We start from the raw sequence: 14368 nt of genomic DNA, 5'->3' as shown, positions 1-14368 counted from the left end.
ATAACCGTGTTTATGCTTCGCTTTCCTGCTTTGTAAGCATCAACAATTCTTTTTCTCATGTCTAAACTTTTTCCTTTGTTTTTGGCACAATGCTTTCTCAAGTGCCAGCTCCCTGAAGTTGTTATGCTGTGTGTAAATTGGAAGATATCCATCAGTTTAACTTGATTTTACAAGCTTTGACTATTACAAAGTAAAAGCACATCCTTTCAGTTGTTTGTGCTATGGCTCAATAAACAGTTTTCAGGGAGCTAGAATTTGCCTGGCATTATTTTTTACTTAAATGTTTTTTTAAATTAAATAATCCATTGCACAACAAAAATCTGTTCTAACTATTGCTACAATAATGTGCTTTTATTGGTGCCATGAGGACCTCTAGGCAAGTACCATCAGCTTCTATTATACTAAAGAGGGTAGACTTAATTAAACAGCTGAATAAATAATGTAAAATGATAGGGATGTGCAAATGGTACTACAGACCAGAGAGAAAATACGTTAGGAAACATTTCAATCACCTCTGCTTTTTTTTATATTTATGAAAAAAAATAAAATAAAATAAAAAGAGACTGGAAATTATTTGAATCATAAACGCCCTTTAAAGAAGTTCATTGGCTCCGGTCACTCAGGAGGCCCCTCTAAGTAAACCTCTACAGTTCAATCTATTCATGTTAGCCATGAAGCTGTGCTGAAAATTCTCAGTTCAGTCTACAACTCCAGGTGTTTAAAAGGATTACTGCGTGACAAGAAACATGCATAAAAAGTTTTTTTTATTATTATTAACAATAATAATAATAATAATCATGAGTCTGTTCCACTTTGTAAGTGGATGCATAAAGACATAGAAAGGAAAAAAAAAAAAAAATTATGAGACAAGCAATGAGAGCCCAGACAAACGCACAGCAACAACACAGGACCTTCAACTAAACAGGCAGCATCTTGATTGTACACATACTTCTCTCAGTTCCTATTATTGCTCCCCAGTCCAACAAGAAGAAATGTGAACCACAAAGTATGAAACCTAGGACAAAGCCAAAAGGCAAAGACTCACCCACCTTAAAACTTTGAAAATAAAGACTGACAGGCAGTTGCAGTTGGAACCAGTTACAGCTAATTTCAGGAATGTAACCAACGGGTTTTGTTTCCAACATACTTTTGTTCAATTTAAGAAAAAAAAAAAAAAAAAAAAAAAAAATGATTATGGTTCTTCCTTTAAGCCAGAAAGCATTGACCCCAACCACAGTTTATACCCATGGAATGATGAGCTCATTAATATTCTTTTGGGTCCATCATGCTTAAAGTGCTGTAAAAGCACACATTGTTACACGTTTCCTCTCTGTAAGTTGAGGTTATTTGCATTAAACAGATCACATGTGGTACCTTTTTTACTGCTCAAAATCATTTACAAGTTTGGTGTTTATAGACAGCATTGAACACTTTTTAGACAAGGAAAATACAGTTAAAGGAGAAAAAAGAAAAAGGGGAAAAAAAGAATTAAATTCAACAGTAGTCCTTGTCCCTGGAGATGTGGATGTTTGTCTGCTTGAAGCTCAGTATGTAATAGTCCACTGCTTGACACTGGCGTCGTGGGAGGTGGTGACCAGAGTGTGAGCATCTATCCAAGCCAGGCCGCTAACGTGGTGCAATCGGTGAGCGTCTGCAACAAAGACATCACAGCAATTTAAAAAAAAAAATAAATAAAACAAAAAAGTAAGCCATCTTCAACTAAAAGAACCTGGGTTTAATAAAAGTTTAGTTTGTTTAACATCCCATGCTGACTGAGATGCGAGTTACAACTCTTTAAGAAATCAAGCCTGGTTTTGCTCTTAAAATTTAAGCAGATTCAACAAACTGAGTTTATAAACTTTGTAACAGTTTAGGACCATTTCATTTATTTTTACCCTCTTTTCAATAATTGCTCAGTAAACATTTAATATTAAAAAGCTTATTCCTTATTGAAAATAAGAAAGAAAAATAAAGGTAACAGTCCCACTGTGTAACTGCACCCAGATGCAAACCCTAATTGCAGATCCAGTTCAGAGTCACTGCTATCTATGATGACCAGATGTCTCTTTGTGGGACTGCACAGCATTTTTATTCCTTCTCCTCATCATACATTTTCACTGGTTATGTAGGACATGCACTTTTTTTAAAGTCTGTCTTGTACTCGATGTATATAAAGTAAAGACACCAAAAAGGCACAAGCAGTTTGTTGATAATCATCATGAAAGCTACCATAAAGAAAATTAAGTGTTTGTATATTCTGACAAGTAGTTTGTCTTTTTTGATGGATATTTTTCAGTTTTAATCTCCAAATGTGACAGGCATTTTCCATCACTGTGACTGATTACAGTACAACAGATCACTGATCAGTGTGCTATGTGTCTGATTTAAACACCGATTACTACAGTAACACACAGAAAGTAGAGTTTGCAGAAAATGTGACAGAAGCCACTCAAACCATTCATTCATCTGAATAACGTATACATGTAGAAATCACTTATTCAACAGCGAAATATTTTCGTGAGTAAAAGTTCCTCTGACAGTTCCCAGGAAAGTTGTTTTGGGGTTACTTAGCAGCATTTGGTTTTCTAACAGCTTTTGCTGTGCCCGGCGTAAAAATCAGACCACAGCTGTAATCGTTTGACGGTTTTGAAAACGATGCAGGTTTGTTCAGCTGAACTGTAATCAGATGCAGTTTCTTCATGGTTCCGTGAAATGAGCCAACAGCAAATGTATAAATTTAGCTTAGCTATAGTTACTCCTAGTCTTTTTTTAAAAACACGCTTAGATGTGTTGAGTGTGGATTGCTTGCGAGACCGACCTGGGATTTTGAGCCGCTGGTCTGGATCGCTAACCGTCCAGACGTAGACCAGCATGTCCATCCCACCAGTCGCAAAGTGCTCGTTATCGGGTGACCAGGCCAAAGTCACAGGTTTGGCATGGTGTCCATAAAACTCATTTTTAACCTGATGGAAAAAAAGAGGCAACCATAAAACAATCATTAATATTTAAAAAAAAAAAAAACAAAAAAACAAAACAAAAAAACCCCCAAAAAAAACAAAAACAAAACCCCACACACACCCGTAACAGGCAGCAAACAGAAGACAGGATGATTAAGAAAGGCAAATATTTACCGAATAGCCGTCTGCCACGTTAAAGACAGTGATAACCTTCTTGTCATCAATGGCAGCCAGATAGGCGCCATCATTCGAATAGGCCATGTCTGTAATGGGCCCTTTGACCTCAAGAGCTTTCCCTTCATCTTTCAGAGTGTTGCCCTGAACAGAGTACAGATGAACTTTTCCATCCTAAGAAGAAAGAAAGAAAATGAATCCAGAGTCCAACCAAGCTTTTCTGTGATAGCTATAGTGTGTTTTTATTAAATGGAACCAACAAACATTGACCGAATGTAAACATGTGGCGAGATTATCTGTGTCCACTTACTGCTCCGCCCACTGCAGCAGTGGTGCCGCCAGGATGCAAAGCTCCAACCTCTGCTTCATAGCCAAGATTGTCCAATGTGAAGACTTTCTTCTTATCCTTCACAAGGACAATCTACAAAGAGCCATGAATAACAATGCGGTCATTATTCCCCAAACAAAAATCACCAACCTTGCAAGTGCAAGAATGACTGGATCTGATTTATGCAAGCAGTAATGACTGAAGCAAAGACATTACCTGCCCAATGCACACAGCCAATGACAGCCCACCTGCCCCTACGGACACACTTTTAGGCTGGAAATCCATCTTCACCACATCAGAGGCACTAGAAACCAACAAAGAGGTTATTTATGTGAGGAGAGGAAGAACAACAACCCTCTTCCTACTATGAACAATTGAACTGTAAGCATGCATTTTATTATTTAAAAAAAAAAAAAAAAAAAAAAAAAAAAATTACTTTTAGCCTTCAACCCTGTCCTTCGCCTTATCAAGGACAAACTTCTGTTTAATAGACCAAATGTAAAATGATTAACAAAATGGCTTATTCATAAAGCCACATCATGGCCCCTCACCTGTACTCCTTCTTGCTGATGCTGGTGTAGCGCAGTGTATCATCCATGCTGCAAGTCACCAACTCATTAGCTTCATCAGTCACGATCTTGCTAACCTGGTTGCTATGACCTTTTCCTGAGAAGCAGTCGTTCTCTCCAGTTTCTGCATCCCAGTAATGTGAGGGATAAGTTAAGGAACGTTATCTATGTCTGCAGTTATTCTATGCAAATATGCAAGTCTGAGAAATGCCTGCAAAAAACAAAAAACTGAAAAGTTGTTTTGTAACTTGCATCACTATTCAAATAACAAAGCTCTCTAAAGAGTTATTCAATAGTGGTAGATGGGCCATATTTTTATTTACGTTTTTTTTTTAAGCAAACTATTAGAAAGTTCTGCTGCTTCAGGTTGTAAAAATGTAATTGTTCAATTTAAAAAGCTCAAATAATTTTAACAATTTGATTTTTTTTTTAAATTTTGATTAAAACTCAGCTCCTGCACAATATGAATCAAATCTACATTGAGAGAAATCAATTAAATTTGATGAATGAAAAAAATAAAAAAGGGCACGTTACATTATCACTACAAGTGTGTAATGACCTTGTGTTAAACAGAAAAACATCAAACCTCTTTTATATTGAAAACAATTGAGCAAGATTGGAGCTTACATGCAGGACAGGACGCCTACACATGTCCCACTGAGTGACCTTTACAGTCATTAGCGACAATCAGTAAGTGTTGAAAGGATATTTATGTGTCCGTCGTGACTCCCCGAGTAGATGTACGGCCGCCCTTCATTTTTGTGAACAGTCACACACTGGATGGACTTGGTATGACCCTGTAGAAAGAATAAGCACACATTTGGATATATGGAAAGGTGCACAAGACATTAACACTACAGTATTGCATCCCCACACAAATGAAAGACAGCACAGAGAACTGAAAACATTCATCTTTGTAATAGCCACAGTGCACATTTAGATGCTTCTGTGAGAAGTTTATGTAATGACTTATTTTCCTGTCTTACCTACTAAACACCACAAGTGTATGATGGATACATCAGGAAGATGTGTCACAAGACACTTCTAGCCTCCTCACACAGACACCCTCCATGTGTAAATGTTGAGCACACTGCTGTTTCATCACTAAAAACTAATCTTCCCATTTGAAAACAAAAAAAAAAACAAAACAAAAAACTTGTATGAAAACAAGCAACTCCGTAAAGCAGGATCTGCAGTGTGCATTTGCACTCTTAGGCATGCAGTTTGAACCATCGCTATGCAAATATTGATGGCGATTTACATTTAACAGATGCCACGTTTGGTTTTCAAACACTGTAGAAAATGTTTCTACTATGACACTTTAATTTCCATTGTATTTCAGAAGCTCAAACACAGTTTTAAAAAAAAAAAAAAAAAAAAAAAAACCTAACAAAACTGCCATTATTATCATTATCAAATCACTGATTCTATCCAGAAATAGCATCCTTTAATTCTTGGGGCTGACCTTGATTGTGCGTATGGGCCGGTTGGGGTTGTTCTTGTCCAAGTAGTTGATGTATCCTGACAAGGAGATGCTGAGGAGGTGGTCTTTCTGCCACAGGCACCCCAGCTGCTGGTCTGTCACGTCGGAGCCCAGGTTGAAGGTGGTGACAGCCGTGGTTGCACCAACATCCCAGAGCTTCACGGTCTTGTCCCCTGAGGCAGAGATCAGTTGAGAGCTGTCAGGGCTCCAGCTGACCTGTGGGTGAAGACGGGGAAAAAAAAAACACAAAACACCCAGGAACGTAATATGTCAGAATGCACGTGAGCAAAGACGGAAATTCTGTAAGCACCGTTTGTGCAACCTATGAATGGGCATTAAACAATAGAAGAAAACACACCAATGCTACTTGGAAAAGAAATCAAAGAAAAATGAGAAAAGATTAGTAACTCGAGGACAGAAGGGTTTATAGCATGCATAATTCCTATTGGCACATAATTCTTCTAGGCAGACTGCCAAATCTGATTATAGTTGGCTCTCCAGAACAACAAAAGCCATTCATTTAACAAAGTGACTGTAAGTTAACACTGTAGCAAAGAGGTAAAACACTATGACTGATCCTTTAAACAAGGCCGACTGTTAATGTACCTATCCATATTATTCACTGGAGTTTGGTTTTTAACCTAAAAACACTTACAGCATAGATTCCTCCTTTGTGAGCCTTCTCTCCACCAAGGGAGCCAACACGTTCACCAGTTGTTCCATCATAGATGAAAATCTGTGGATATTTAATAAAAACAATTAGGTACACATTTTGCTTAGTCATTTTAATTTTAAGTTTCACATGATAACGGACACTTACCTGACCATCAGCACCAGCTGTAACAAACCGACTTCCATCTGGAGAGAAACGAATGCAGTTGACGAACTGGCTGTGGTCCTTTGGGTGGAGAAAAAAAAAATTAAGAAAACATAGAAGTTCGCTTTATGGATCAAATGAGTGTTTGATTTTGACACATAATATTTGGTCTTGTGCATAAATGGAAACCAGACATTGAAAGTACATCCAGTATTTTTTAATAGTCATAGTGTAGACTTAACATAGTCTCAAACAAGTGAGGAAGGAAGAAGCGCAAAAAAAAAAAAAAAAAAAAAAAAAAAAAAGACGGCTTAGTCATCTTCATGACCGACAGAAACTCAGTCCTTCCTCAATTGAGACCATCATGACCGACCAGTATGCAGGCTTAAGGAAAACAAATGTTTCCTTGATTTTCCTTTAAGCATGTGTTATAGGCAAATTTGAGAATTTAAATTTACCTATGACACAAATAGCACAAGGAGAGCAAAGACATGGGATCAATAGCTGTGATTACAATTCTTATTTGTTTGTTTTAATTTAATAACACCCCACTAATAAGCCAATAATGCAATTCTTAAAGGGAATACAAGGTGTAATTTACTTTCAAATCTAACAAATATATTCACCGTTTTATGTACCTTGACCAACTGGATTTTATATTAACTTCAGATAAATTAATCTGCAGTACACTTGGTGCCTGGTTGTAGGAAGCAGCTCACACTCTCGAAGAATTTATGGGGGATGTGGATTATGTAATATGGAAACAGGCAAACAAGGCCACATTGTCAAAAACCAACAGAGTGTGGCAGATTTGAGATGGCCAACAGATATTAAAGCCAGAGAAAGTTGGAAAGCTGAAGGACAATGCTTTGTTACCAGTGCATGTCAAAGACAACATTTAGCCATTGGCTGTTCTGACCACTTTAATCCAGCACATGTCAGCAGATCATCTTTTCTCTAAGACTTGTCCAGCAAAACAACAGCCAAGAAAAAAGAAACAAACAAACAATCCAGCTTAGCTCTAACTACTCTGGAACAAACACCTCTTTACTAAAGCTCCTCAAATTGCCAACAAATGCAACTCACCCGTAATGTGAACTTGAACTTGAAGGGAGGTCCCTCAAAGAAGGAGGCACAGGTGTCGTCACTGGCAGTGGCAAGGCGGTAAGGGCGCTTCTGCCTTATGTCTACACTGTTAATTAATTTTGAGTGGCCAGAAACCTCTCCCACTGATGAGCCAGAGTCCCACAGGAACACTGCCCCAAACCTACAATGACAAGTGAACACCGATACAGTTGATCCAGGTTTGAATTAGAGGAAGAAAGATACGTGCTAGAAGGTTTCGATTTCCTGCACAACAGTGATGCAAACAGTTCTTTTCATAATAAAAACAATTAATAAATAACATTGGTCCTGCAAGTGCACAAACATATCACCTTGATATCTAAAGCAAACAGTGAGTTTGTGCCACGTGGGAATAAATCAGTGTGAACGCTGTAAGAGAAGTTTCTCATGAGACAGTTACCATGGTTCATTTTAAACTACGAATCAATTTGTAGCCAGTGTAGCGCACAAAAAAAAAAAAAGAAAAAAAAAAAAAAAATCCTGACACTCACTTCTCTCGTCCGTCCCCAACAACAGCAAGCCTCTTGCTGTCCTCTGTCCATGCAATGTCCTTCACCTTCCCTGAAATCGGGGTGTACTCATACTTGAGCATGTGTTCCTTCTGGGTGGTGTCCCAGATACGGATCTTTCCTGATGCATCTAACGGATATAAAAAGCAGCATGATTACTTAGCAGTCACATTATTGTGGCAACTATGAGAATACACAGTTTTACCAGGATTTTTGCAGTGGCTACTGATAAAATGTGGCTTGACCTTCATTATGGTCCAAATTCTACACAAAATCTGACAAATCCATTTAAAAACATGTTTTAATTTAGCACAACTTCTTAAGTAATAACTCACAATGCAAGCTGGAAAAAGTAAATAAAAGTCAATTAACATCATCAAAACCTACTTTGACTCAGATGTTTCAGTTAAAGCCTTGTCCCTAAATGTCCATAAATCACAATCTACTCTTCCTAGGAAAAACTGGTTCACGTGCATTGTGTCTTAACAGCAATTTTCATAGGAACTTAGCAAGGAGCATTACAAAAGTGCATGAAATTAGAGGAGATGTGCATAATCTGCAGTTTGACAGGATATCAGGATTGTTGCTACACTGTTGGGAGTGAAGATTCTAGAAAGACTACAATATTCATTCAATAAAGTGTAAAAGAACCCAAGGGCAAGGGCAGAACACCATTACAAGAAACAAACAACAAACCACACAAAGCTTAGATGTTCAGTAACACTACTGGGATAAAATTTTGATGCCAAAAAGACAAAAATTGAGCTTGTTTGCAAAAATGGTCCAAGCCCCGAGTCGGCAGAAGGAGTCCAGTTTTTTTCTGCATGCACTGCGAGTGGTTACTGAGTGTCAGAAGCACAGCAGTTTGTGTTTTTTGTTTACTCCAATGGTGTTCATCCCTAATTATGTTTTAGATAAAAATCAGTAAATTCCAGTAGGTTTACAAACTCTTTCTTGCAAATGTTCAAATGTATTTTTCTCTTTTACCTCCAGATGCAATGTAGAATCCACTGGGTGCATACTTCGCAACAGTAACTTGATGGGCATGCTCAGTGTAAATGTCTGCAATAGCTGGGTTCTTAAAAAACACAAAAATGAAAAGATTAGCTAGATTAGCTCACAAAAGGCAAATAAATGATGAGCATTTTTCCAATTGGTCACTTAAACCCAAACATCTAATCAACAATTAGTGTTGGCGAAGAAAAAAATAAAAAAAATACATTTTGGTAAACACGGGTAAACCACAAGCTGAAATCCTTTCCTGAGCTACTTCTAGATTAGGCGCTAACTAACAGCATTATGCTAACAGTAATTGTGCCAGCATGCAACTCAGATTTCAGAGAATATCAAGGGCACAATACTGAACATGCCCAAAAATACTGGGTGTAGCAGGAGGGCAACAAACAAAACTAACCACTAGTAGAGTGAAATGCTGTCTTTGATGTGGCTGCTAGCTTTTGATGCTGTACATTTTATGTGGTTAATACTCTCATTCAGTAGATTCTGTCATAGCCAGTAGATTTGTAAATACAAATGAATAAATTAATCAGCATCATGTTGATACAACTTTAAGACTTTTTTTTTTTAAAATTACTTCAATGTTCCTGATGATGACACATTTCCCATTGGTGTAGAGGAAGTTGTTGCCTTTGGGATCACCACCGATCACTTTTGCAACTCCCCTCTCCATCTGTGGGAGACTGGCAAACACACGTTCTGAAAAAAGTGAAAATAATAAAATCAAAGATGTGGAAAACATCAATTAATGCACTGCAGACAGGGTTAAACACAAATAGAAAAAGTGTTTCACTGCATATCCTTTATCTGCTGGGAATAAAATCTGCCATTTCAGATAACAGATTTTATTACTAACAGAAGTGTTCTGTATCAACTAGCCGTTCATTAGTCATCCATAGGACTTAAAGTGGAGCTGGTTTCAGGTACCTTACTGATTATCACAGACACTTTGAGCACACAGCCAAGTCTATTCCTATTGGTCTACCAAGCAGTTTCACCCTCCTTATTAAATCCCCTGAACGCAAAGCGTTTTACACTTCAACCTTTAAGGAGTAACAAAAATAAAACAACTAGATTATGTTCTTCTGTGCACTTCCTCAAAATTTGGGCCATCATTTTTGACGCCAACTATGCTAGAAGACCAGTAAAAGACAAGTCTGGATTTGTTGCTTATCATTACATGGGTGAATTTTGTACTTTGTAAATTACTAAAGAAAAAAATACAAGTAACTGCTTGTAATTGAAGTATTTGCTTTTGTTTAGTTACACATTTTTAAGTACAGAGTATCCATTCAGTAAGGTTTATGTTGATGAGTCTTGTTTTATAATAAGTGTACCGATTTTTATATAATTGCACAATTTTAATTATACAGCAATTTCAAATATTAGTATTTAAAATGTTTTATTATAGTTATATTTTATAAATTTACCAACACTTTGCTTGCCATAATTTTTTACATACCATTGTAATAAAGTAAACGAGATACACACTCAGGTCAAAACGCACTAGCACACTTTTTCTTGCTCATAATGGTTTTTGAATACATCACGAGTCAATCCTGCCTTATGCAGTAACTACACGGTTGTAACTTGAATGTGCCTTGAAAGACCAAAAATAAATCACTGCCATGTTTTCGCCATTTATATTTCCGACTGATTCAATGAAAAAAAAAATGTAGCGTTAAATATGTTAGGACATTCGACCAGCGACAAATGTGTACTTCAGTACTTCCTCGGTGCTTCACTGGCAGACAGCCTCTGTGTGGACATGTCATAACAAAGCAATGGGAGCACAACTATTTCCTGACTGAGGCTAGCAACCTAGCTAACTAAAAAGCCACTGCCTGTGGCATGAAGCGGCTGCACTGAGTGCCAAAACATCTGCACAACACTCCGAGCTATCCAAACACAGGTGTGTACTACACCTGCCAGAATCGTTGCATGAGCGAAGCTTTTTTTTTTTTGGTCTTTCTTGTGTGGGGTGAAGTGTCAAAATTACGCAGCTATGGGCGAGGCTAGCTAGCTGCTACCTGGATGACTAGCAGATCTGCCGACTAGTGTCACGCGAAGTAAGAGCCTTGTTCCTGTTTTTCCCGCCCTGCTGCTGACACAGAAATGAGACAGACTTACTCAGTTCATACGGCATTTTTTCTCCGCTGCCTCTGGCTTGGCCTTTCTCTTCCAGATGAATGAAACAGTGAAGACAGAAAAGCGCCCGTGGCTTTGCACTACCCTCCCTGATACACAAACACGGAAGCGGGTGCAGCTCTCGCTCTGCCTGGCTTTGCCCATATATAGTAAACTCAGATACCACGCTGAGGCTGTCAGCCAGTAACCGTGCGCTCGAGCTTTGGGGATAAATTTTACCTAAATATGGTCTCTCAGGTTCCAGGGCCAAACTAAAGCCATCCCAAAGCTTCACTAATCAAAATGGCCAGGTTTGCCTCATTTTGAGGCATATCATGTGCTACAGCCAGGTCACAGAGCCTTTTTTAATTTTTAAAAAGATAAACATATAGAAACAACATTTCTAATTCCTCAAAGAATGTTACCGTGTTAGTAAATATATACATATATATATATATATAATCCAGGCAACTTGTCATGGAATCTAGAAATAGAGTTAAAACTAAAATAAGGTGAGTTTTGCGCAATCATTTGATTGCCTGAGAGGCCTGACTCAGGGTAGTAAAGCTCACTGTCTGAGACGCACTCCTTTGGGCGCCGTGGATTTGTGATAGCATGAATAACCAAATGAATTGCCCGGAAAGGTAAATGAGGAAAATCTATCTACAGTCACTTGTAACCTGTCTCTTATCTGTAATTCCATAGTGGTGATGTTATAAGCCTGTGCTTATTATTTGCATGAGTGTAGGCACTCACTTGCTTGGAATAGGACTGGGAATCCCCTGACCTATTTATGATGGGTCCATTTGAGAGTGTGGACCTCTGCAGCAGCAGATATAATGTTACAACAATACAGAATTTCAAAACAAGGTAGTCACAGAGCAACATAAGAAAGCTCCGTACGGGGCATGGGGAAATGAACTCATCTGTGTCTTGATGCATTCTCAATTATCCAGGAAAGTAAATCTCCAAAAGTTGATTCTGTTCATCTGGACGTAGCGTTTTGTGGGAGAAACGTTTCGTCACTCATCCAAGTGACTTCTTCAGTCTCAGCTGACTGCAGGTTTCCCCAATCTTAGTAACAGTACATTTGCATAATGACTGAAATCAGCCCACTGAGGGAACAATGGGCTGATTAATTTAACAATGGGCTGATTAATTAACAATGGGCTGATTAATAATTTGCATAATTATGATTAAGGAACTGACCGGGAGGTCAGTTCCTTAATCATAATTATGCAAATTCTCATGACCATTGATCAACAACCACTGACCAAAACCCACTGATCAAAGACCACTGATCAATGGCCACGAGTACCATTCACAGAGAGTTGGGGAATGCCTGCAATCACAGCATTGTAAGATGGCGAAAGATGTACCCTTAGGCCCCCTCCTCGATTCAGAGATGGTCTCTCCCTTTTCACGTAAATGGCCTCCTTGACTCCGCGCTCAAACCAGCGTTCCTCCCTGTCCAGGATTTGTACATCCTTATCATTGAAAGAGTGTCCACTGGCCTGTAGGTGTAAATAGACTGCAGAGTCCTGGCGAGGTAGCTCTTCTGTGTTGTGCCATCCGCTTCGCCAGAGGTTGTTTGGTTTCCCCGATGTATAAATTCTGGCAATCCTCCTGGCACTTAACAGCGTACACTATGTTACTCTGTTTGTGTCTGGGGACCCGATCCTTGGGGTGGACCAATTTTTGGCGCAGCTTGTTTTGGGGTTTAAAAGCCACAGAGACTCGGTGTTTAGAAAAAATGCATCTCAACTGTTCCGATACTCCTGACACATATGGGATCACTACAGGTTTTTGCTTGGGCAGCGGTTGTCCTTCTCTCCTGGATCGGCTGGAGCTTTCTTTAGGTGCCTTTCCAGCTTTGACAAAAGTCCAGCTGGGATAACCACATTTACTCAGGGCCTTCTTGATGTGCTGTTCTTCTGCCTCCCTGGCCGCTGCGTCTGTAGGGATGGTGTTCGGTCTGTGTTGTAGCGTCCTGATGACACCCAGTTTGTGCTCCAGTGGATGATGAGAGTCAAACCTTAGATACTGATCCGTATGTGTAGGTTTACGGTACACGTCAGCTTTTAGATGTCCCCCATTACTGATGGAAGGTTAACCTGCCACTTTTCATATCCTCCCTGGTGAATTTGATGTGTCGGTCCACCGAGTTAATGTGATCCGTAAAATGTAGTACGTCCTGAGATTTGATTTTCACCCAGGTGTCGTCCACATATCTGAACCAATGGCTTGGTGGTGTTCCAGGGTAGGTTAGCAAAGCCATCTTTTCCACATCTTCCATGTACAAATTGGTCACGATGGGTGAAACTGGGGAGCCCACGGCACACCCATGTTTCTGCCTGTAGAACTGACCCTTGTATGTGAAGTAGGTGGAATGAAGACACAGTTCCAAAAGCAAGCACACTTGGTCGATGCTGAGAGTGGTCCTGTTGCTGAGGTTGGGGTCATCCTGTAATCTCTTACGGGCTACCTCCAACGCTTCCGTGACTGGGATGCAAGTGAAGAGAGATGTAACGTCGTAAGAGACCATGGTTTCATCTGCCTCCATAATGACATCTCTCACCTTCTCAACAAAATCCAGGGTGTTCTGGACGTGGTGTCCAGAGCTGCCCACCAACGGGTTGAGGATCAAAGCCAGAAACTTGGAGATGGTATAGGTGACAGAGTTGATCATGCAGACAATCGGTCTTAAAGGTGCACCCTGTTTATGTATTTACACATACAGGCCAGTGGACACTCTTTCAATGATAAGGATGTACAAATCCTGGACAGGGAGGAACGCTGGTTTGAGCGCGGAGTCAAGGAGGCCATTTACGTGAAAAGGGAAAGACCATCTCTTAATCGAGGAGGGGGCCTAAGGGTACATCTTTCGCCATCTTACAATGCTGTGATTGCAGGCATTCCCCAACTCTCTGTGAATGGTACTCATGGCCATTGATCAGTGGGTTTTGGTCAGTGGTTGTTGATCAATGGTCATGAGAATTTGCATAATTATGATTAAGGAACTGACCTCCCAGCCCATTGTTGGTTTCAGTCATTATGCAAATGTACTGTTTATAAGGTTGAGGAAACCTGCAGTCAGCTGAGACTGAAGAAGTCACTTGGATGAGTGACGAAACATTTCTCCCACAAAACGCTACGTCCAGATGAACAGAATCAACTTTTGGAGAACTCATCTGTGTAATTTTGGTCTGAGCATATGATGTGTCCTCTCCCAGGACATTTTAATCAACACACAAATCCTTTA

At 39.4% G+C, this 14368-nt stretch overlaps 1 protein-coding gene across 1 annotated transcript; it reads right to left on the bottom strand.

The window, feature by feature from the left end:
- Positions 1–761: 761 nt before the first annotated feature.
- On the bottom strand, positions 762–11252 carry wdr1 (WD repeat domain 1). The gene is made up of 15 exons (XM_040029172.1): positions 11110–11252; positions 9557–9678; positions 8950–9040; positions 7945–8092; positions 7415–7595; positions 6332–6409; positions 6167–6247; positions 5494–5727; positions 4738–4825; positions 4011–4167; positions 3676–3763; positions 3442–3552; positions 3132–3305; positions 2819–2963; positions 762–1651 (listed from the first exon to the last, which is right to left on the bottom strand). Exons 1-15 carry the CDS (start codon positions 11123–11125, stop codon positions 1545–1547), a joined length of 1821 nt encoding a protein of 606 aa, XP_039885106.1. The 5' UTR covers positions 11126–11252; the 3' UTR covers positions 762–1544.
- Positions 11253–14368: the final 3116 nt, after the last annotated feature.

Source organism: Simochromis diagramma, unplaced genomic scaffold (genome assembly GCF_900408965.1).
Source record: "Simochromis diagramma unplaced genomic scaffold, fSimDia1.1 OVJJ01000483.1, whole genome shotgun sequence".
Lineage (NCBI taxonomy): Eukaryota > Metazoa > Chordata > Actinopteri > Cichliformes > Cichlidae > Simochromis > Simochromis diagramma.
Note: the sequence above shows the minus strand (reverse complement) of the source record. Positions and strands in the feature narration are given on the sequence as shown.

Bases quoted from the DNA above. Each gene is read 5' to 3' on its own strand.
- wdr1 (XM_040029172.1), bottom strand. The intron at 6,410-7,414 runs GTGAGTTGCATT...CTCCACCCAAAG, and splicing joins AGTTCAAGTTCACATTACGG to GACCACAGCCAGTTCGTCAA. The intron at 3,764-4,010 runs GTGAGGGGCCAT...GTTGGTTTCTAG, and splicing joins ATCAGCAAGAAGGAGTACAG to TGCCTCTGATGTGGTGAAGA.